Source organism: Podarcis erhardii (assembly GCF_964252035.2).
Source record: "Podarcis erhardii genome assembly, chromosome: 17".
Taxonomy (NCBI): domain Eukaryota; kingdom Metazoa; phylum Chordata; class Lepidosauria; order Squamata; family Lacertidae; genus Podarcis; species Podarcis erhardii.
In genome coordinates this window covers 26,689,235-26,710,718 of record NC_138515.1, presented here as the reverse complement: position 1 = coordinate 26,710,718, position 21,484 = coordinate 26,689,235, and the positions used below count along the sequence as shown (strand labels likewise).

Below are 21,484 nucleotides of genomic sequence, written 5' to 3'. Positions count from 1 at the left end.
AATCCATGCACATTTTATTTATTCCACACTGTCCCCGGCTGCCCTCAATGTTCAAGAAGCTGTATATGTGACAGGGTTGCTGTTGTCTGGTCAAATCCCAGTACCGATACAGTAGTTTGGATACAGCACCAACTTGCAGCCTAGAGAAAACAAGCTGCACTAATGTTACAAGAAACAAATACTTGGACCGGTAAATTAGCTAAAGGGAGGAACTGGTGCTGTTTTGCATGGCAGTTACGTCCCTATGGATGGTGCTGTGACACAGGTGCTGGAGAAAGTGTAGTGATGCTGTCTGAGACGATGCGTATTGCAGCCAAGACCTTTTGGTAAATGAATCTTCTTGCAATATTGCTTTCAACAGCCTAATCTTACCCTGAGCAATAAGATGTGCAACACAAAATATGGAGGTTTTTATCCATTTTATTATAATGTACAGTACATGCATGGGGAAAGTGCACCAAAAAATCAGAGCAAATTACTAGCATTTAGACATTTCATATTGAAAATATGACAATAGGATATATTTCAGGCAACAGAGATGTCTTTTTGGTAGTGCCAGTTTTATTTGCCAAAAATGCATTGATCTACAATTAGGCATATGGTTCAATAATGTGTTCTCTGTGTGGCAATATCTCTTGTATTTATTCATCAGAACTCTAAAGCCACTTCAACAACAACATTAAAATATAGCTTGCTATCCCTAGTATGCATTTTTTAAAATGGCAAATGGAATTTGTCTCATTACTAGATTATATCAGCAATAATTCTCCTCTTGATATTTTTCAAGCACCTTGCAATCCACAGACCTAGCAGCATGAAAATACAGAAAATCCCAGGTAAATGGATACTATATTAGTTTCAAATCTTTAAGCTGCTTTTAAACCAACACCTAGGACTATTACTCTGTAAAATAAGTTATGGAAAAGAACACAATTATCTCCATGGTCTGACAGTATTCCCTCTAAATTTATCACTAACCCTAAGACAGAAAAATGTCAGTTGTCTGTCTTCTTGTTATGGCTGCACAGGACTTTTAATCTCAACAGTAGAGCTATTGACAGGCTACCAGAGTTGTGCTCAGGCCATTCACTGGGATGCTACCTACACTGAGCTAAGCTAAGAGGCATTTCTCATTCCTGCCCTCATCCCAGTCGTCCCAAAGAGTAGAAGCTGCTTTGTTAGGCCCTATACCTCCACAATAATATTTAGTCTTTTGACATGGCAACTTCACATCTTTACAAATTAAATTACTAGCTGTAATAAGCCAATGCTTGGTGAGTGTCTGTTGTATGCAGTTAGCTCATTTTACTACAGGGGAAAGTTTGGCAATCACAACTTCCCAAGATGCAAAAGTTAAATTGGATACCCTTCATCTGAGCCATCACCATCACATGTGGGCAACAGCCATCAGATGAGAAGGGAAAACAGGTTTCCAAGAAAATAAGAATTCATAATAAGGAATGCTCAACAACAGCTTAGAGATGTCTTTCTGACAGTAAATTTTCCCTAATCATGAACACAAAATATTGCACTTAAAGAAACGTATTAGCGTATTTGAACAACCCCAACCTGGCAAACAATTAAAAAATGAAATTAAAAAACAACAGCATGCATTTAAAACCTTTTGAAGTACATGACATGCACTTTTATGGCAGCTCTTTACATTTTGCAAAACATGTACATTAAAGCCATTATAAATATTCCATATTATACAGGTATGAAAGGCAGTGGAAAACAGGCAAATACATAATGTTTATCTTTTTTCGGTTTAGAAGAAGCTGAGAGGTGAGAGGTAAATATGCTAGAGTTGAAGAGGAAAAGTAGAAGTTTGCCACTACTACCCTTATTTCAGTTGTACCAACTAAGTTTGTTTCTAACCAATCCCCTCACCCCAAACAGCTCAGAAGCATTGGAGATCCAGGAGATTTTTATATGGCTTTCACTCAGTAGCTCATCAGAAAGAGCTTGGCAATTGCTCCTATCAGCATAAAACATACCTTTCCTAATTTGCACTCTGTTTGACTTGCACCTATGTCTGACAAAACACAGTGCAACATGCATGATGGGTGACATAATTAGCAACAGAATAGTCTTGCTTGGCACTTTTGATGACACCATCTAAAAGTACTGCCTCATTGCCTGTTCCATGCCTGTGTTGAAGTGCTTAAGATGTCACCACAAGTTTCTGCTGGCTTTTGAAGGATATGTAAGGGGGGGGCAGGGAGAAAAAGCAGGTGGCACTGTTCATATTACCAAACACACTGGAAGCGATAGTCCTAAAATTACGTTTGACCATTTGTTTTGCAATCAACAGTCCCTGAACGGAAAGGAGGAAATGGAACATGTCTCCCAGTACCACACACACACAAAGAAAAATTATAAACCAATATCCTCTTTAAAAAACCATTAAAAGTTGTCCTCAACTTTGTGGTTTCGAAAATGCCATTAAGTTAACCTTTAAACAAACCACACCAATGTTTACTCTCCCTGTAATCAAAATGGAACATCTGGTGCATGCCTAAGTTGAACTGACTCAATTCCAGTAGCAACTGGTGGGGTGGCAAAGGGCTGTTCTCCTGCTTTCCAAACACAGAATGTTGTTGCCAGCTCCTGAGAGGGAGAGCCACAGGGAGCAAAGTGGCATGGTGGCAGAGCCAACCCAACACTCCTACTGCCAAACCCAAACCACACTGAGCTTCCTGCACCTTCTTCCTTCCCCTCTCAGGAATCAGCAGTGGCACATGGTGCTCAGAAGGCAGGTGAGAAACGTCACCCTACCTGGGCTGCGCAGGTCTAAACAGCACTCTCTCTGACTTTTCCTGCAGCCTTCCCCGCAACGATAGCCTCCAAACATTGGCGGACTACAACTCCCATCATCCCTGACCACAGGCCATGTTGGGTGGGACTGATGGTAGTTTGAGTCCAGCAACAACAGCTGGACTGCACTGAGCTGGGGAAGAAGACTGTTGTAGTGTAAACCACACCTTCTGGTGCACCGGACCACAACACATGTTTGTGAAGAGAAATGCTATATTCCCTTTAAACAATACCTTTGAGAAGCACTGTGAAGAGATACCAACCCACATAAAAATAAATAAACCTTTAAAACGTCATTAGAACGTCGTGCTCTTGCACGCTAGTGTAGAATGAGCGGCCAAACAGAAACGAATGCAATCCGGGCTTGATCTTCTCAGCTAAGGCCATTATTATGTTAAGGTCACCCTCTGCCCTCAAGTCCAGGTCTATCTTCAAGCTACGGAGCGATTTAAAAGGCTTCTTGCCTTTTTGCCTGTGGGAGGAGAGGGGAAAGTGTGGTTAAACAGAATGATTTCAGTGAAAACTGTGCCAAGAAAACACACTGCTCCCTTTATACTTACGTATCGTCTTCTATATATTTGATTAGGGTTAAGGCTTTTCGGTGAAGGATTAACAAGAACTGTGCGAGGAACACACGCCTCAGGGACAATCCAGGTTTCAAATGAAACACCTGTTAAGAATTGCCACATAAAAGATCAGTACACATTACATTAAATGGGGAAAGAGGGGAAAGGGTTCTGTTTAGTGGCATTCTCCCGTACACTGCCTTCTGTTATAGACTAGTAAAATATACCTTATGATAGGAGTTGGTTACACAGAGGACAAGCGTGGATCTTGCAGGGCCTCGGTGGGGGGCGGGGCAGGGGGCAGTGTATCTCAATGCTCTGCATGCACACATTATGCACTTCTATAGGAACCATAGGTAAGGGTAGGCTACCCACAGTTTCTGAAGAAACAGCACTGTCTGCCAGTATGCTGCTGGGCCACATTTAAGGTTTTGCTAATGGTATACAAAGCTCTAAACAGTTTGGGACCAGCCTACTTGAGGGACCGCCTGTTCTCTTATGCACTTACCTGGCTACTACTGTCTTCAGGAGACGCACTTTTGGCTACTCCATATACTCCTTAGGTTCACTTCCTAGCCATCTGGAGCAGGGCTTTAAGCACTGCTGCAGCTAGTTTATGGAATTTCCTTACTCCCTTTGGATATCAAGCAGGCACACACAGTACAGTGGTATCTCAGGTTACATACGCTTCAGGTTACAGGTTAACCCAGAAATAGTACCTCGGGTTAAGAACTTTGCTTCAGGATGAGAACAGAAATCGTGCTCCAGTGGCGCGGCAGCAGCAGGAGGCCCCATTAGCTAAAGTGGTACCTCAAGTTAAGAACAGTTCCAGGTTAAGAACGGACCTCCAGAATGAATTAAGTACTTAACCCGAGGTACCACTGTACTGTTTTTGGCCCTTGCTCAAGAAGTGTTTTATTTACTGAAGCAGGCTTTGCCTGCACTGTGACCCAGCCATGTGCCTTGCTGAAATTTTCTGTTTTATTACATTTCATACTGAAATTTTCTATTTTAGTGTTTCGTTTTGTGAACAGCCAAGTTTTAGAAAATCATACTGGTTTTCTTATATTCCTGATATTTATATGCTGAGTGGGATGGGTTTTCTGTAAAGAAAGAGTGGAGAGGTGGTTCGTTATTGCTGCAACAGCCACTCTCAAGTGCAGTGTTTTACTTTTACCTGTAGGAGGTAAATGGCAGCAGCAACTTATAGCAAATGTAAAAGGATGCACACAGAAACACATTTGGGTGAGGATTAAACCTGCTTCCTTTCCTGGTAATTTCAGCCATTGAGAATCAAGTCTGCTCAGGTTCGTAGTTCTGCTGTGTTTGTGTTTGGCAATGCTAAGAACCAGCTTTTGCAAAGAAAGAGATTGCGCAGATGCACATATTTATGTATCAACAATAAACATAAAATATTTGAGTGAATTTTTGGCCCAAGTCCCATAACTAACTTCAGAAATTTCACTGAAGTCAGTAGTTTGTTAACTGCTGATGCTTCTACAATTACAACTACAATTAATCTGCTAAATGCATACTGAACAAAGACATTTTATTCCTACATCCCTTAACTATATTTGAAGCTTTCCTGCACTTTCCCAGTATTGCCACATAACTTGATTTTAGAGTGCAAATACAGGGAAAAGACAGGCAGTAGGTAATTAATCTCATTAGTATTAGATTAGAGCATCTTCTTTGAAATCACGCTTTAAAATACTACAGAATGGAACCACTTGAGTGGTGTTTTTTAAGGCTACAACTACACAAAAGGAAATCATTAAAAAAAAAAATAATAGGTGATATATCACTCATCAGTTTTAACTCATTAGAATGAACAGTTACCTGATCCAGAAAGGCTTTTACTAAAGTGTCTTGGTGAAGGACATCTTGGAAAACGTTCCTGTAAAAATACAGAGGAAGCATGCAGTAATACGCTGAGTTTCATTCACAGTGCAAAGTTGAAGTACCATTCGGTATCTGTAATCGATAATTCCTTACAGCATTCGAAAACCCAGAAGTCCCACTGTTCTTATATGTGATCTAAAATATAAGGTGGGGCTAGTAAAAAAGAAAAATCATGCAAAAATAGCAGGCAAACTCTTTTACATACTTTTATAGAAGCACACAATACTTTGTATACAAAATGAGACTAAACTGCGCCAATTGTAATTAAAGGGTAACCCATGACGAAGGCCAGCTCATGACTTGATTACTACAGCCTCAAGTGCTAATTTGTGTTTATGAATGAGCTATCACAGACCAAATACCAGAGAACTTCTTCTCTTATCATCTCAAACACCACGGGTGGAACTCACGCTAAGGCAATCGTTCCATCAGTGCAAGCATTTCTGCTTGCTATATGGAACCCTCTCCTCTGCCACTGGGAGCTCTCCAGATCCTCCAGAGCAGATCTGGGAGAGGCACAGCGGGGCAGAGACGGGGGGAAGCCCCAGTGTGCTAGCAGGAGACCTTGCACAGGCTTTCGCTAGTGCACCTGGTTAGTTGAATCTGGCCCTGCGTTTTTCAGTGGAGCCATCCCATATACATGCATGCATAAACCGGATCCGAGTGTTGAATGAATTGTGCAACAAGTCTACCTGATCACTTCTTGCTGCTAGTTTATGAAAAAAGCTAAGAAGCTTCCAAATCTTGTAGAGGATAACCACTTTGGTGAACCTACTTCTCATGCCATTAGCCTCCCAAAGGATGGCATCACAGAAAAGGGTTTAGTGGAGACAGAAATCAAATTCTCATAGCTACGGAAGCATCCTAAGAAACTCATAGGGAACAAGTGCTCAGTTGCTTTAAAATTCTTGGGGGAGAACAAAAGACTCCCCATTCAAAAGGTAGGCTCTCACCCGTGCAAAATGGAAAAAAATGACTGCTGGCTTTCAATATTGCTTGGGTAAAGGTAAAGGTAAAGGGACCCCTGACTGGACCTAATAGGTCCAGTCGTGGCCGACTCTGGGGTTGCGGCACTCATCTCGCTTTATTGGCCGAGGGATCCAGCGTACAGCTTCCGGGTCATGTGGCCAGCATGACTAAGCCGCTTTGAGTGAACCAGAGCAGCGCACGGAAACGCCGTCTACCTTCCCGCCGGAGTGGTACCTATTTATCTACTTGCACTAGCAGTTCGTGCTTTCGAACTGCTAGGTTGGCAGAAGCAGGGACTGGGCAACGGGAGCTTACCCTGCCACGGGGATTCAAACCGCCGACCTTCTGATCGGCAAGCCCTAGGCTCTGTGGTTTAACTTGCTTGGGTAATTTGGTCCTAATTTCAGGGCAGAAATTTTGCCAGGATGGCAAAACGGAACCGAAATGTTATCTAGACACTGCATTTAAACCATGATAGGTGTCAACATCTGAAATTCTGCAACTCTACAGGAACACATACAGATCAGGGGTGAAGCTCTCGTCCGTATGGATAATGGTATCCTGAGCCATCTCTTCATCTGAAGTGGCTCTCCAGAAAGCTGTTAGCTCGGATCTCATGTACCGCCGCTGGTTATAGATATGTTCGTGGCAAGGAGGCATCTGTTTCACGGTGTTGATATCTACATCAATGTGTGTGGTAGGATACGGAGCATACATCACTTGACGGAAAGGCAACGTAAAACTTCCAGTGCTATCCTGTCACAGTGAAAACAATTAGTCCAGTTACTAAAAAAAAAGTCAGAGGAATTAAAACCTATAAGGCACTATCAGATTACAATTTGAAACATTCTGATTTATTGTCATGATATGGCAATAAATTAGACAATTCTCTCTCTCTCTCTCTCTCTCTCTCTCTCACACACACACACACACACACACACACACACACATATATATATATATATAGATCGGGGGTCCCCAAACTAAGGCCCGAGGGACTCGTTTATCCAGCCCACGGCGACACCTGCTGCTTGCTCTTACCGGCGCTGCACTGCGCAGCTGCCCACTTCCGGGTCAGAGGAGCACCAGAAATAGCTTGTGCGTATGCACAAGCGTTATTTGCGCATGTGCAAGCATGCACATCCAGGTCAGAGGCCAGTGCACATACGCACAAGCTATTTCCAGTGCTCCTCTGACTCAGAAGTGCGCTAGAAATAGGGTGTGCACTCCCCCGCCCTCCGGCCCGCCACGCAATCAGCGCTGGAGACACCGGCCCGAGGTGCGCTAAGTTTGCTGACCCCTGATATAGATATATACATATGTCACATGGAGGATGTGTTCTGTATGGACAGCACTCAGCATCTTACAATTCAATTCTTAGCACATATACAGTCCCAACAAATTCAGCAGGAAACCTGGAATTGTAGAATTGGAAGGGACCCTGAGGATCATCAAGTCCAACCCTCTACAATGCAGGAATATGCAGCTGTCCCATACAGGGATCGAACCTGCAACCCTGGCATTATCAGCGCCAAGCTCTAACCAACTGAGCTACTTAATCCCTTGGGTGCAGGGTTAGGATTTCTGCCTTGATGTCTGTGGACATAAGCTTAATTGAACTTAGTGGGGCTAACACACGAGTAAACTTGCTACGGTTTGAATTATAAGAGTTTGAATGTTCTCCATACAGAAAGTAGACTCTGTTACAGCCTTACATTTGGGCTTACTTACGAGTAAACATGCATAGAAACGCCACAAATGCACAGGAGACTCCAGATTGTGGATAGCGAGTGCCCTTATAGAAAACTCAGAAGGAAGTATTCCACTGAAATCACTGAAATTTTTGTGTTTGCAATTACTTTAGCCGCTTTAATATATGTGATACTGTAATTCACTTCACGATGCCTACTGAGAAGTGATTCATAAATGAAATTTATGACTGTGTTAGAGAGGGAAACACAACTGCAGTTTGTAGTTTTGTTCACTGTTGTTACCAGTTTTCTTCCCTCCACCCTGGGGGTGGTTTTTTGGGGCAATTATTGCTTTTAAAGGTTTTTAAAGTTTTAAAGGTCCAGTTTGGACTGCCATTTTTTTTAATAAAAAAACCCAACCTATTTTTCACATTAAAAATTTCTGGTCAATTACCAGTATCACTTTCAGAAAAAGATTTCTCCAGTTTCCACTATATGACACATTTAAGTGTGAGAAGAAAAGGAATTGATTTATCTTCATACTTCATAGCAAGAGAAGAACAGACAGGAAAGGGAAAACATTTTCCTAAAAAAAATAGTAGTTGTGTTAATACAAATTAGCAGTTTAATCTATGCTTCCTTTGTCCTGCTGGATAAATGCTTCCAACTTCCTCACTTCAAGGAAAAACCTACCAGAAACCTGTATTTTAATTTTAAAGGACATTAATAAAGATGCTAACAAAATAAATAAGTGATTAATCTAAGCACAACAATACTTCATTTGATTAGAAAACTAATGACTAAAGTTACTGGCTCCTGACAAAATGTAGTTGAGCAAATCCAAGACCTCACCTTCAGTAATCCTTGCACAAAAAGCCCCGATTCATACTTAAAGGAAGTTTCATTTCTGCACAACCTAGAACACTTTCGCTCTGCTGAAGTAAGAAAGAGGCACAGCGTCCGTACTATCTGTAATACAAAAATACTGTAAAAATACTTATAGGCAGGGAATTTAGTAAAGAGAAAACTTGCAAATGAAAGTTGTTATATGATATAGTAACTGGGTAGTTGCTACTTGCCAATTACAGGAACCCAAATAACTTTTTGCCAGTTATATTGTCATTTTCTAAGTACACAAGCTTCATATTTTGTTGCTAGAATAATCCCTCCCCCCGCCCTTTACAGGTAATACTGTATATGAAATCAAAGGACCAACGCCTATGATTTCTGGCAATATATTGTTCTGCCTGGTAATCTAACCTTTATAAGATAGGAGGTGCTTACTTTATTAACCTTTTCTGCACTGCTTCCTATAACTACTGAGCAGCCACAGGTCTGCAAGTGTGAACTGATGGCTCTGCAAATTGAAAAGAGAGGCATACAAAGTAATATGAAATACTTCACAAGACGTTTACATGCAGCAGCTAAAAAGACTTTGCAAAGTGTTTTATTGCCTTAAACTCCTATGTGAACATCTTGTTTTACTCTGCAGTAATCATTATAGGACAGGAGTCGTGACCGACTCTGGAGTTGCGCGCTCATCTCACTCTATAGGCCGAGGGAGCCGGCGTTTGTCCGCAGACAGCTTCCGGGTCATGTGGCCAGCATGACTAAGCCGCTTCTGGCGAACCAGAGCAGCACACGGAAATGCCATTTACCTTCCCACCAGAGCAGTACCTATTTATCTACTTGCACTTTGAGGTGCTTTCGAACTGCTAGGTTGGCAGGAACAGGGACTGAACAACGGAAGCTCACACCATTGTGGGGATTCGAACTGCCGACCTTCTGATTGGCAAGCCCTAGGCTCTGTGGTTTAGACCACAGCGCCACCTGCGTCCCTGAAAAGAGGCTTGCTTATAGGCAAAAACCCTAACAAAAAATAAAAACTATTTTTTCTTCCCCACTCATCAAGTCACCAATCGCCTCCCTCTTTCTCAAAATCTCTAAGTACTTTCCCAAAAGCAAATGATCATACTTAAGAAGGAAACCTTCGTGACAGCTGTCTCCAATGTCATCATCACTAAGCACCGTCTCACTTATCTGGAATGTGATAAAAGCACAAGGAGGAAGATTAGTCATGGTGTATACGCTACAAATGACAAACGGCCCAGGAACCAATCCTATTTTAATGCAAAAAAAATACTGACATTTATACAAAATAAGGATGTAGACGAAGTCAGAATTTTAATACATTTCATTTATTCATTTATTTTCTATCCTGCATCTTATTCCAAAGGAACTTTATCATCCAGGGACCTGCGTGGACACAAGCTCCAATCCTTTCTCACAATTCAAGCAAGGAAGAGAGTGACTGCGGAACTAAATCTTCATTGCTTTGCCTGTATAATCCCCCACCGCCAGCTTTACAAGCTCCACACTCACCATTGTATCAGTATATTTGTTTTGCTGGTGCATTAATGATCCAGTAAAAGAATGCCTAGGATCTAAAAAGATCCTACCTTTGAACTCTCCCTAGATTTTTTTTAAAACAAACACCTGTGGAATGAATCACAATTCTGATAATTTTTTGCACGTTAAAGAGCTACGTACAGACCAGACCACATGCAATTAATCCGGTACAGTTTAAAAGGTGCTGTGATGTTTGTGAGACGTGTCCTTGGCTGCGGGTCCTGGAAGACCTGCTGTCTGCCTTGCAGGCCTTTTTCCATCTGGCCTGGGAAGGCAGGACCTGGACTGACTCCGGCTACAAAAGCTGAGAATGCTGAACAGATTCTTGGGCTGGGGTGTTGTTTATAGAGGTTTGCGGGGGCGGGGGGCGTTGCTGTTATTGATTTTAATATTTGGTATCTGATTTATATTGCTCAATTTGGTTGTGCGCTTTTCGATGTTTTTGTTTAAGACTACTTTTGTTAGTTATGTATTTTTTCATGTTGCAAGTAGCCTTAAGCAGGGTTTTAACTCTTGAAAGGTGGGCATGCAAATAAATTGATGTATGTATGCATGTAAAGGTAAAAGGACCCCTGGCCATTAGGCCCAGTCGTGACCGACTCTGGGGTTGCGGCGCTCATCTTGCTTTATTGGCTGAGGAAGCGTACAGCTTCCAGGTCATGTGGCCAGCATGACTAAGCCGCTTCTGGCAAACCAGAGCAGCACACAGAAACACCGTTTACCTTCCCGCCAGAGCAGTACCTATTTATCTACTTGCACTTTGACGTGATTCGAACTGCTAGGTTGGCAGAAGCAGGGAGCGAGCAACGGGAGCTCACCCCGGTGTGGAGATTCGAACCACCGACCTTCTGATCGGCAAGCCCTAGGCTCTGTGGCTGGCCTCAACTAGAGCCAGGGCTTTTTCGGCTGCGGCTCCAACCTGGTGGAATGCTCTGTCACAAGAGACTAGGGCCCTGCAGGACTTGACATCTTTCCGCAGGGCCTGCAAGACAGAGCTGTTCCGCCAGGCCTTTGGTCAAGGCGCAGCCTGACCCCCTCCTTTGGCAATCTTTACAAAAACTTTAGTTTATGGTTGCCATCAATTTTGATTTTAATTAATTTTTATAATGTTTTTATAATGTTGCACTACTTCAGTGTTGTTAGCCGCCCTGAGCCCGGTTTCGGCTGGGGAGGGCGGGATATAAGTAAAAATTTTTATTATTATTATTATGTACCCTGGTATAAATTCTGTACTGTACTGGCCAAAAACCCCCACAAAGCTAGAAATCCATTGACTAATGAGCTGAAATTCTTTTTATTAAAGGCACTTCAAAGAAAGGTGGAAGAGCTGCTTCTTTTCATGAAGCAGCTAACAGTAAGACTTACATCTATTTCTTCTGGCACGCTGTGTGATTTCATAGATGAAAGGAGCTCCATTACAGGAATAACTTCCCCTGTCAGCATTGGAATGATGCTCTGGCCCTATGCAATAAATAATGTTTTATGAAATAAAAAGCAGAGCGTGTACTTAAAGAACAGAACCTGAATAGGGTGAACATCTTTTGGAGAGGAAAGAGTAACAAGAAACTAGTAAAACAATTCAATGTTGTGGAAGTAGATGTCTGCTTGTGTGTCAAGACTTCACCTTCCACCCAACCCAACAGCTTCCCACGTCCCCTAAATCTGCTCCAGTGGGTCAAGTCAGTTAGTCGAACCCATTGATTTTAATGGCTTTGCTTAGAATAGAACTTAAGTTTGATTCAATGCTTTATTTTCCAGATTTGTTCCAACCTAACAGAAAAATTACTTAGTAAACCATGAATATAATTTTTGAACTGAATGCAATTTTCAAACTGTGTTTCTAAGCTCTTGTGTTAGACTACTTGGTTAAATAAAATTCAAGAGCCTGGGCAGATATAGGACAAACAGAGAAAAATGAATAAGTTAATATTTCTAGAGTTTACAGCTGATAAAGAGAAAATACTTGTGGTTTCATTCCTTGTTAAGTACCGTTTCCCTAGGGTCATCTACAACAGGGATGGGGAACCTTTTTCGACCCGAGGGCCACATTCCCTACTGGGCAACTTTTGGGGGGCCATATCCCAGTGGTGGGTGCAGCCAGAGGCAAAAGTGGGTGGAACAATGACAGTAAATGTTACTTTTGTTCAAGCTCATTTCTGTACACATTCACACATACCCTTCTATCCTCCATGCAGGCAACGGAAAGGTGCCATCAGAATTCAAGGAAATATTCCAGCCAGGCAAAAGCATTTTAGGCGGGTGTGAAGCACAGCTGGTGAGAAGTGTGAGCTGGGGAGGGGGGAGTTGGAGAAAGTCCCAAGGGCTAGACAAAGATGCCTGGAGGACCACATTTGGTCTCTGGGCTTGATGTTCCCCAACCCTGCTCTATAATAAACCCTCTCCCAGCCAGCTGTAGCCCAAAACACATACACTGCCAGTTCTTTTGCCTGATAAACCAATGATCTAGTAAGATCTTCTGTTTTGACAGGAGGTTGATGGTAAAAATAAACCAAAGAAGCCACCACTTTTTAAAGAACACCACTCTTCATTTAGATGGCTGTGTACAAAGAGAATAAAATACCACTCAGAATTCTACTTCGCTCCACAATGGCATGAAGTGGGCATATGTTTTTTTTTTCCAGTTTGCTCAGTGTTTCTATTCTATCTCCATGGAAATCATTCTCTTATAGAAAACGTTCCCGATACCCAGAGGAACCCGCAGTAGCAGCTTCTACAGATGGATGTGGTTGAATGAGAAAGGAGCAAGAACACTTGTAATCCTTCCACTTGAAACTGATGGGACATGAAATGTGCGCAGAGTCTCTCCGCTTTCATCATTCTTACCTGGTCTTCCATTCTCTCTGTGCCCTCCAGGACAGCCTTCTGAATGTGTTCTTGCCTTTCCTAGGCATGGGAAAAATTGTTATTTTTAAAAGAAAGGTTCTAGTGCATGTGTATATGTTTTAACCCACACACTGTACAGCCAATGTTCTATAAAAAGACATTAGATTCACAATGACCCAACTAAGCTGCAGTATCTTAGTCAAAACAAAATCACATTCAATTCTAAACAGGCTAAAAGAAGATCTGTGTTCAGCCATGATCTCAGTGAACAGCCTCAGTCCGCCCAGATGCTTTCAGCCTAACCTAGGCAGTTGAGCTCTTGTGAGGTAAAATGGGATAATACCACCACATATGTATGCTGCCTTGAGCAGCTCTGTAGTTGAGTAGGGTCCAACAAACAAAAAAGAGAAAAACTTCTGATTTGAGTGACTTACTTCAACATATTTGCACTTCAGATCATAAGATTCTTCCAGTAAAAAGCCCAAGTGTCACATTCTAAAATGAACTAGAAAGATTATACTTCTTGGAAAGACCAATACCCTGGATATTTATCAAAGTAAAGCCTTGTGCACTGTGTATTTCTTTTGCAGGCAATGATCAAGACAGGGTGCATGAGAGTAAACCACCTTGTTATTTTTCCATCAAAGTGTGGTTGATAACTATTTAAATAACTGAAATAAATACACATGGCCATCAAAGTCTTGAGCAGCGTATGAAAAAGCCATACATGTATTTTACTAAGTAAAAATAACACACACTATAAAAAATGAAGATTGTTCTTGTGTTGTTGTATGTCATGTTAAAGTTCTGTGGGAATTGCACCTCACAGACAGAGCAAAGTGGCTTTGTGTGTGCAAGGAAAAGGCTTACTCTTGTGTAGACATGGATGAGAGTGTCAGGGCTCCCAAAGTCAAGAGCAGGAGAAGGAAGATTTTGAATTTATTTGGCTTGATCACCATCTGCTGGCAAGTATTATGCTTAGCCAATCACAAGGCTCCAGACTTAACAATGGTTACCATGAAGAAGTATCCTACCTTATGCATCCATATCCGTCCTTTTCTTATAATATGTGTCAGCCTGTCGACACATACTCTGTGAAGGGGAAGGTAGAAACCAAGCTCACTTTGCGGAAGGATTATCGATAGTCCATACGTACTTCTGTCCCCGTTCCAATTCCCATCAAAAATTAAGGACACGATAATGACTCCTTTCTCAGCCAAAACAAAAAACTTCACGTCTATTGCACCACTTTCTGCATTGCGAAGTATTTCCCCATTCAGAGTATGGTTTGCAAGAAATGTTATTTCTCCATCACTGAGAAGCTGCTGGTCTGTTTTGGGGGCCCAGATGTGCCTGACCCTGGGACCAAGAATATTGTCCCAGTAGGCAAAAGTAGCAGCCAGCAATGGGGACTCTCCACTCAAGGCAATCTCAGTCTTGGCAACAGCAGGAGAAGGAGGAGGACACAAAGCAGACATGGCGACCCCGACTGTCACATGACCGATACCGAAAACCTAGAGTTTGAACAAAGCAGAGAGTGAGCATAGCAGGATTCATATAAAACATCTGTCATTAATATATACAACAGAGGTACCATATTTAAAGGTAAAGGGACCCCTGACCATTAGGTCCAGTCGTGGCCGACTCTGGGGTTGCGGTGCTCATCTCGCTTTACTGGCCGAGGGAGCTGGCGTACAGCTTCCGGGTCATGTGGCCAGCATGACTAAGCCACTTCTGGCGAAGCAGAGCAGCGCACGGAAACACCGTTTACCTTCCCGCCAGAGCAGTACCTATTTATCTACTTGCACTTTGAGGTGCTTTCGAACTGCTAGGTTGGCAGGAGCAGGGACTGAGCAACGGGAGCTCACCCCGTCGTGGGGGTTCGAACTGCCGACCTTCTGATCGGCAAGTCCTAGGCTCAGTGGTTTAACCCACAGCACCACCCGCATCCCATATTTAGCACTAGTGAAATTGATGCTATACCATCACATACCAGTATCAGAATAGGAGATTAAATACGTTGTAATTGTACTTCTAGTAATTAAGGAACTTCGGAAACAGTAGGAAGTGCATCAAAGTAAACATGCTTAGGATTGTGATAATACAAAAGAAGAGTTGCTCTCCACTATAACTCCTTATGTAGTAAGTAACATTTCAACATTTTTATAAGGGCCAAGAATCCACACTTACTTACTTGGAGTAAGCCTCATTGAAGTCAGAGAGATGATTGCACAGCTAGCAGAATAACTCTGAGACAAACCATGCAATGCTTCTGCTCATACAGTGGAACCTTGGGTTGCGGACGTAATTCGTGATGGAGGCACGTCCGCAACCCGCAGTGTTCGCATCCTGAAGCGCCGCGTCTGCGCCGGTGCAATTTGGCGCTTCTGCGTAAGCGCGAAGCACGACTCAGCAGTTCTGCGCATGCGGCGAAACCCGGAAGTAACCCGTTCTGGTACTTCCAGGTTTCCCGTGGTCGGCAACTCGAAACCTGAAGCAGCTGTAACATGAGGTATGAAATTGGTGGTAGGATGAGAATCATCAATTTATAATAGCAACATCAGCCAATAAATAAAAAGCATAACAGAAAAACGAAAATTCTACTTTAAATAATGTTTCCATGTTATAACACCAACAAATGCATGAAGCATTGAGGGAAGCAGAAGGAAATCAATGTCAATGCTTTTCAAAGTAATATTCTCACGCAAGCAAAGCAGTTCCAGTGGACTTTGTGTTGAAAGCCAAGAAGGAAGTCATGCAATAGTGAGGAAGTTCCGTAATGAAATGCAAGTTCCATGTTTTCAAAATATTTCGCATTGATTTTGACCTACATTGCAAGCAATCACATGACTATAAACAACAGCATATGACTGTCTCAACGCATTTAGTCAGCCTGAGAGCAACTTCAACTAATTTCAGCTGAATTTACTTCTAAGAAACAAGACTGATCTGATTACAGCCATAATATAAACATACTGAAAAACTTGAAACAGGAGTCTCTGTATCGGTATACACAACTGATCTGAACACAAAAAGGGGAAAAAATAATTTCAACCAGGAGGTTAATAAAAATAAATGACATATGTAGGATAATATAGAATATGCATTACACACAGCAGTGTTACAAACTCAGATATATAAGCTGGGCACCAAATGGCTCCTTAAACCAGGGTTACAGTCACCAAAATGGAATGCCCAGTTGCCACTTGGGGCCAGAGGAATCAAAAGTCGTATTTTTCAATATGACTTTTTGGTTCCTGATCTTAATTCTGATTGTGCTGATAAAATATAGGGGATAGAATTCTACAGGATGTGTTACTAGTGTGTGAAAAAGGGTACAGATCCAAGGATCCCTAGGCATGCACCTCCAGATGGTGGAGACATCAGATGCCATCCTGGCAACCAGTCATCTTCACTTGGTCGCAAGCGGCTGATAGCCAGGCGCAAAATGCGCCTGGTGCCTGACGGATTTCAAATGCTGCACACAATGGGATTTTTGTCAAGGCTGCCAAGAAATAATTATTTCAATTCTGCTTAACAAGTTTTAATTATCAGTTGTGACGATCAAAATTATTTCAACCTTGCACTTTCAGACGCGTGATCAGTTTTCAATAATGTTACAATGGGAAAATCAAAATCTAAATTGCCATGTACATTCGGGCAGAGTTATAGACCCACACAGAACTGGTTATTATGCAATCAGGAGCAAAACATCTGAGTCGAGAGAGGCTGTGTCCGATTTGGGCGCAGCGTTGGACGAGCAGTATCTGAAAGCTGCAGACACTGAGGCGCAGTGTCTGTGAAGCCCTTGTTTCTGGGAGATTGCTCTCTTTTGGATTGCGTTCCATCATGTTCATAACTTGATGGATCGTGCCCTGCGGCAACAGCACCCCACCGCAGAATCAAAAGCATAGGAATTAAGCTGCAAAGCCTTGTTTTGAGCAAGACGAGCTATGATGGCTAAGCCAGGCATCCCCAAACTTGGCCCTCCAGCTGTTTGGGGACTACAACGCCCATCACCCCTAGCTAACAGCACCAGTGGTTAGGGATGATGGGAACTGCAGTCCAAAAATAGCTGGAGGGCCGAGTTTGGGGGTGTCTGGTAAGCCCCCTAAATTTCCAACCTCCAATCCAGTAGCCTTCGGTGCCATGGGCGTAGCCAGGATTTTTGTTGGGGAGGGGGGCAGAACCTCGGTTAGTTAAGTATTTTTATTGATTTTCATTTATTTTTAGGAGGGCAGCTCCCCTCCCTGCCCCCCTTGCCTACGCCCATTTTCGGTGCACCTGGAAATCTTCCCTGCTCTTGAAAACGAGCGCAAGGAGACTGAACAAGCGCACCATCCTGCCCTCTCAGCATCCAGCCAGGTAGCACTGGGAACCCCCGCGAGCAGGATCCAACCCTGCGCACCGGCGGCACAATTTCGGCACAGCAGCCTGAAGAGCCCGCCGCCGCCGCCGCGGGACTGGGAGGAGACCCACCCACCCGCAACCCTACCACACCCACAGGTGAAACCGACCCACTCACCCTCAGACGTCAACGGAAAGGCACGCGGCCACCTGAGGGCCGGAAGTATCGCCCCCTCGCCCGCCCGGGCAGCCCTCGAATGTAAATACAGAGCATGGGAGGGCGCCCGGCCACTGCGCATGCGCGCCGACCGGCCCTTCGGAGACAGAGATTCTCTCACGCGCTCCTATGAGGAAACTGAAAGCCGACGTAGAGGTACAGGCAAAAACCAGTCGTGTGCGCTACAGACTTCCGGCTCCCCAGTTCCAGTCCTTGTTGTTTCCAAGTGTTTTACAGTACTGTATATTGAAGCTCAACATCAAAAAAACGAAGATCATGGCCACTGGGCCCATCACCTCCTGGCAAATAGAAGGGGAAGAAATGGAGGCAGTGAGAGATTTTACTTTCTTGGGCTCCATGATCACTGCAGATGGTGACAGCAGCCATGAAATTAAAAGACGCCTGCTCCTTGGGAGAAAAGCAATGACAAACCTAGACAGCATCTTAAAAAGCAGAGACATCACGTTGCCAACAAAGGTCCATATAGTTAAAGCCATGGTTTTCCCAGTAGTGATGTATGGAAGTGAGAGCTGCACCATAAAGAAGGCTGATCGCCAAAGAATGGATGCTTTTGAATTATGGTGCTGGAGGAGACTCTTGAGAGTCCCATGGACTGCAAGAAGATCAAACCTATCCATTCTTAAGGAAATCAGTCCTGAGTGCTCACTGGAAGGACAGATCGTGAAGCTGAGGCTCCAATACTTTTGCCACCTCATGAGAAGAGAAGACTCCCTGGAAAAGACCCTGATGTTGGGAAAGATGGAGGGCACAAGGAGAAGGGGACGACAGAGGACGAGATGGTTGGATAGTGTTCTTGAAGCTACCAGCATGAGTTTGACCTAACTGCGGGAGGCAGTGGAAGACAGGAGTGCCTAGCGTGCTCTGGTTCATGGGGTCACAAAGAGTCGGACATGACTAAACAACTAAACAACAACAACAACAGAAGGCTGAATACTTCACATTACTAGACGCTGAGAAGGGATCCACTTGGAATCTGCTTGGAAGCTTTTCAGAAGCATTTGGCTGGCTACTGTCCTAAACAGAACATGGAGTTTATGGCTCTTGGGCTGATTCAGCAACACTTCTGAATCATCAAACTGAATAAAAAGTATTTTTTTGCTGCAACATGACATTGTTTGTTTTTGCCCGGATGATTGTTTGAAGAGAGGATACCAGCATGAGTTTGACCAAACTGCGGGAGGCAGCGGAAGACAGGAGTGCCTGGCATGCTCTGGTCCATAGGGTCACAAAGAGTCGGACACGACTAAACAACTAATCAACAACAACATATTGAATAGAATAGCGACAAGCATTTTCCACACCCGGGAATGAGGGTGGCAGGAATTCGCACTCTCGTATTCTCAGGAGCCCTGCCTTCTTTTTGCTCCTGGACACCGTTGCATGAGGGGGAAAGGATAAGAAGCTCCTGCGGAACGAAGTTCCCTTTTGGGCTTTGAAATTATGCTGATAATAGATTCATAATATTGTGGAGCTGGAAGGGCCCATGAGGGTCACGACAAATTTCCACTCACACGTGTAAACGAAGGGCAGGGAAAGCTAGCATTGTGCATTTAAAGCCTCGCGACACGATGGGCAGCTAAAGGACCCTATTGTTTATTCACTAGGTTAAAGGTGCTTCCAGCTCTCCTGCCCCGCAGGAGACGCTAAGTTCTGTTAATTGGGAACCGAACGTCTGGGATAAAAACCCTCATTGAGAGACTCTCTTAAGCCTAACGCTATAAGACCCGCCTCCTCGGTGTTTGGACAGGTGAGTCCCCCCCCCCCTTGCTGGTTCTTTCTCCCTTTACAGCTGAGGCAGCTCAGTCGATAGAACATGAAACTGTTAATTTCAGAGTTGTGGGTTCGAGCCCCGCTTGGGGCAAAAGCTTTCTGCATTGCAGGGGCTTACATTAGGTGACTCATGGTCCCTTCCAATTCTTCAGAGCTATGATTCTGATTCCTACAGCTATGTAGGGGATGTTTGCCTGTTTTCCAGGTCCTCATAATACACTGCAGGGAAGGAACAAAGCTAGCTAGGACAGGCAAAAACTGTGCTGTGCCTTTTATATACAGTGGTACCTCCGGTTACATACACTTCAGGTTACATATGCTTCAGGTTACAGACTCCGCTAACCCAGAAATAGGACCTTGGGTTAAGAACTTTGCTTCAGGATGAGAACAGAAATCATGCTCCAGCGGCACGGCGGCAGCAGCAGGAGGCCCCATTAGCTAAAGTGGTGCTTCAGGTTAAGAACAGTCTCAGGTTAAGAATGGACCTCCGGAATAAATTAAGTACTTAACCTGAGGTACCACTGTAAAAGTAATAAACAAGTGAGAGCTGCCTTGAGGTGTGAGATGACTGCTTTGGAGAACTGGGCCAAAACTAACAAAATGAATTTCAATAGTGACACATGCAAGCTTCTGTACTTAGTCAGGAAGAACCAGCTGCACAAATATAAGATGGAGGACACCTGGATTGCCAGTAGTACATGTGAAAAGGAGCTAGGGGTCTTAGTTGACCACAAGCTTAATATGCGTCAACCGTGTGTTGCAGCAGCAAAAAAAGGCTACTGCTACTCTAGGCTGCATCAACAAATGTTGTCGAGACAGTTGGTGGCAAGCTTCCCTGAGTATGCTTTTTTTTTCTTTTTTTAAAAAAGGCAAAGCATATTTTTAAAGAAATAAATAAACAATAAACTGGCACAGTAGCTGAAGCTGCTAAACATGCCTTCAAATGGGCATCTAAGAATAGCCTTAGGTATAGGAGCACTATAGCCAAACCTATAGCCTATACCAGAATCAGTGGGATCCCAGACCAATTAGGAGGGATGAGCAAGCCTTGGGGGGAACAGGAGAATCTTTCAAGGATTTGCTTCCTCCCCTCCCTACACTTATTTGACTTCCACTGGTAAGATCCTGCTAGCATAAGACTTCTGCTTAACATGAATCAACAGTGTGATGCAGTGGCAAAAAAAGTGAACGCTAATCTAAGCTGCATCAACAGAAGTATAGTATCCAGATCAAGCGAAGCCATAGTACTAAAGTCATACCTCATGTTATGGACGCTTCAGGTTATGACTTTTCAGGTTGCGACCCAGAACTACCGGAAAGGGTTACTTCCAGGTTTCGCCGCTTGTGCTAAATAGCACTTCACACATGCGCAGAAGCGCCAAATCGTGCTACACACCTGCGCAGATACAGCACTTCAGGTTGCGCTCTTTTCAGGTTGCAAACGGGCCTCCGGAACGGATCCCATTCGCAACCAGAGGTACCACTGTACTCTATTCTGCCTTGGTCATACAACACCTAGAAAACTGGGTGCAGTTCTGGGTGCCTCAGTTTAAGAAGGATATTGACAAGCTGGAACGTGTACAGGAGGGCAACCAAGATGATCAAGGGTCTGGAAACCAAGCCTTACGAGGAAAAGGTGGATGTGTTTAGTATGGAATAGAGGGGACCGAGAAGAGATAGGACTCCACTGTGGAAGCTCTTATACAAACAGAATTTCCCTTGCTTTGTTGCAGTAAAAGACTACTAGAGCATGGTGAGACCCTTTAACTGAAGGGGCAAAGCGGGATATTGCAATTGGGATGGAACTCCTATATGGTGCTCATTCTAAGGTTGCCTGATGCAATGGTGGAGTGGAATGGAGATCAGATTGGGCAAATAGGGTGGTGGAACCCTTCAAAGAATAACCAGAGCCCAATGCACCCAGTGTCTCC

The 21,484-nt window shown here is 43.6% G+C and overlaps 1 protein-coding gene across 2 annotated transcripts; it reads right to left on the bottom strand.

Moving 5' to 3' along the window:
• Window positions 1–402: 402 nt before the first annotated feature.
• Window positions 403–17,870, bottom strand: C9orf72 (C9orf72-SMCR8 complex subunit). 2 transcript variants are annotated; one of them, XM_081845267.1, is made up of 11 exons: window positions 17,724–17,870; window positions 14,233–14,712; window positions 13,199–13,258; window positions 11,720–11,815; window positions 9,921–9,985; window positions 9,230–9,302; window positions 8,798–8,914; window positions 6,775–7,010; window positions 5,223–5,280; window positions 3,378–3,487; window positions 403–3,289 (listed from the first exon to the last, which is right to left on the bottom strand). In XM_081845267.1, the coding sequence occupies exons 2-11, from the start codon at window positions 14,674–14,676 to the stop codon at window positions 3,103–3,105; spliced, it is 1,446 nt and encodes a 481-aa protein (XP_081701393.1). In that variant the 5' UTR covers window positions 14,677–14,712; window positions 17,724–17,870; the 3' UTR covers window positions 403–3,102. The 2 variants fall into 2 exon arrangements, with proteins under 2 accessions (XP_081701393.1, XP_081701392.1); XM_081845266.1 differs by lacking the exon at window positions 17,724–17,870 and adding an exon at window positions 17,483–17,589.
• Window positions 17,871–21,484: the final 3,614 nt, after the last annotated feature.

What these genes read in the sequence shown, in the direction of transcription:
- C9orf72 (XM_081845266.1), bottom strand. Translation starts at nt 17,539, where the DNA reads ATGGTGCGCTTGTTCAGTCTCCTTGCGCTCGTTTTCAAGAGCAGGGAA. An exon ending in CAGAGAGAATGGAAGACCAG is followed by an intron (nt 11,816 to 13,198) that starts GTAAGAATGATG and finishes TTTATTGCATAG; the next exon opens with GGCCAGAGCATCATTCCAAT. An exon ending in GTGCAGAAAAGGTTAATAAA is followed by an intron (nt 8,915 to 9,229) that starts GTAAGCACCTCC and finishes TTTGTATTACAG; the next exon opens with ATAGTACGGACGCTGTGCCT.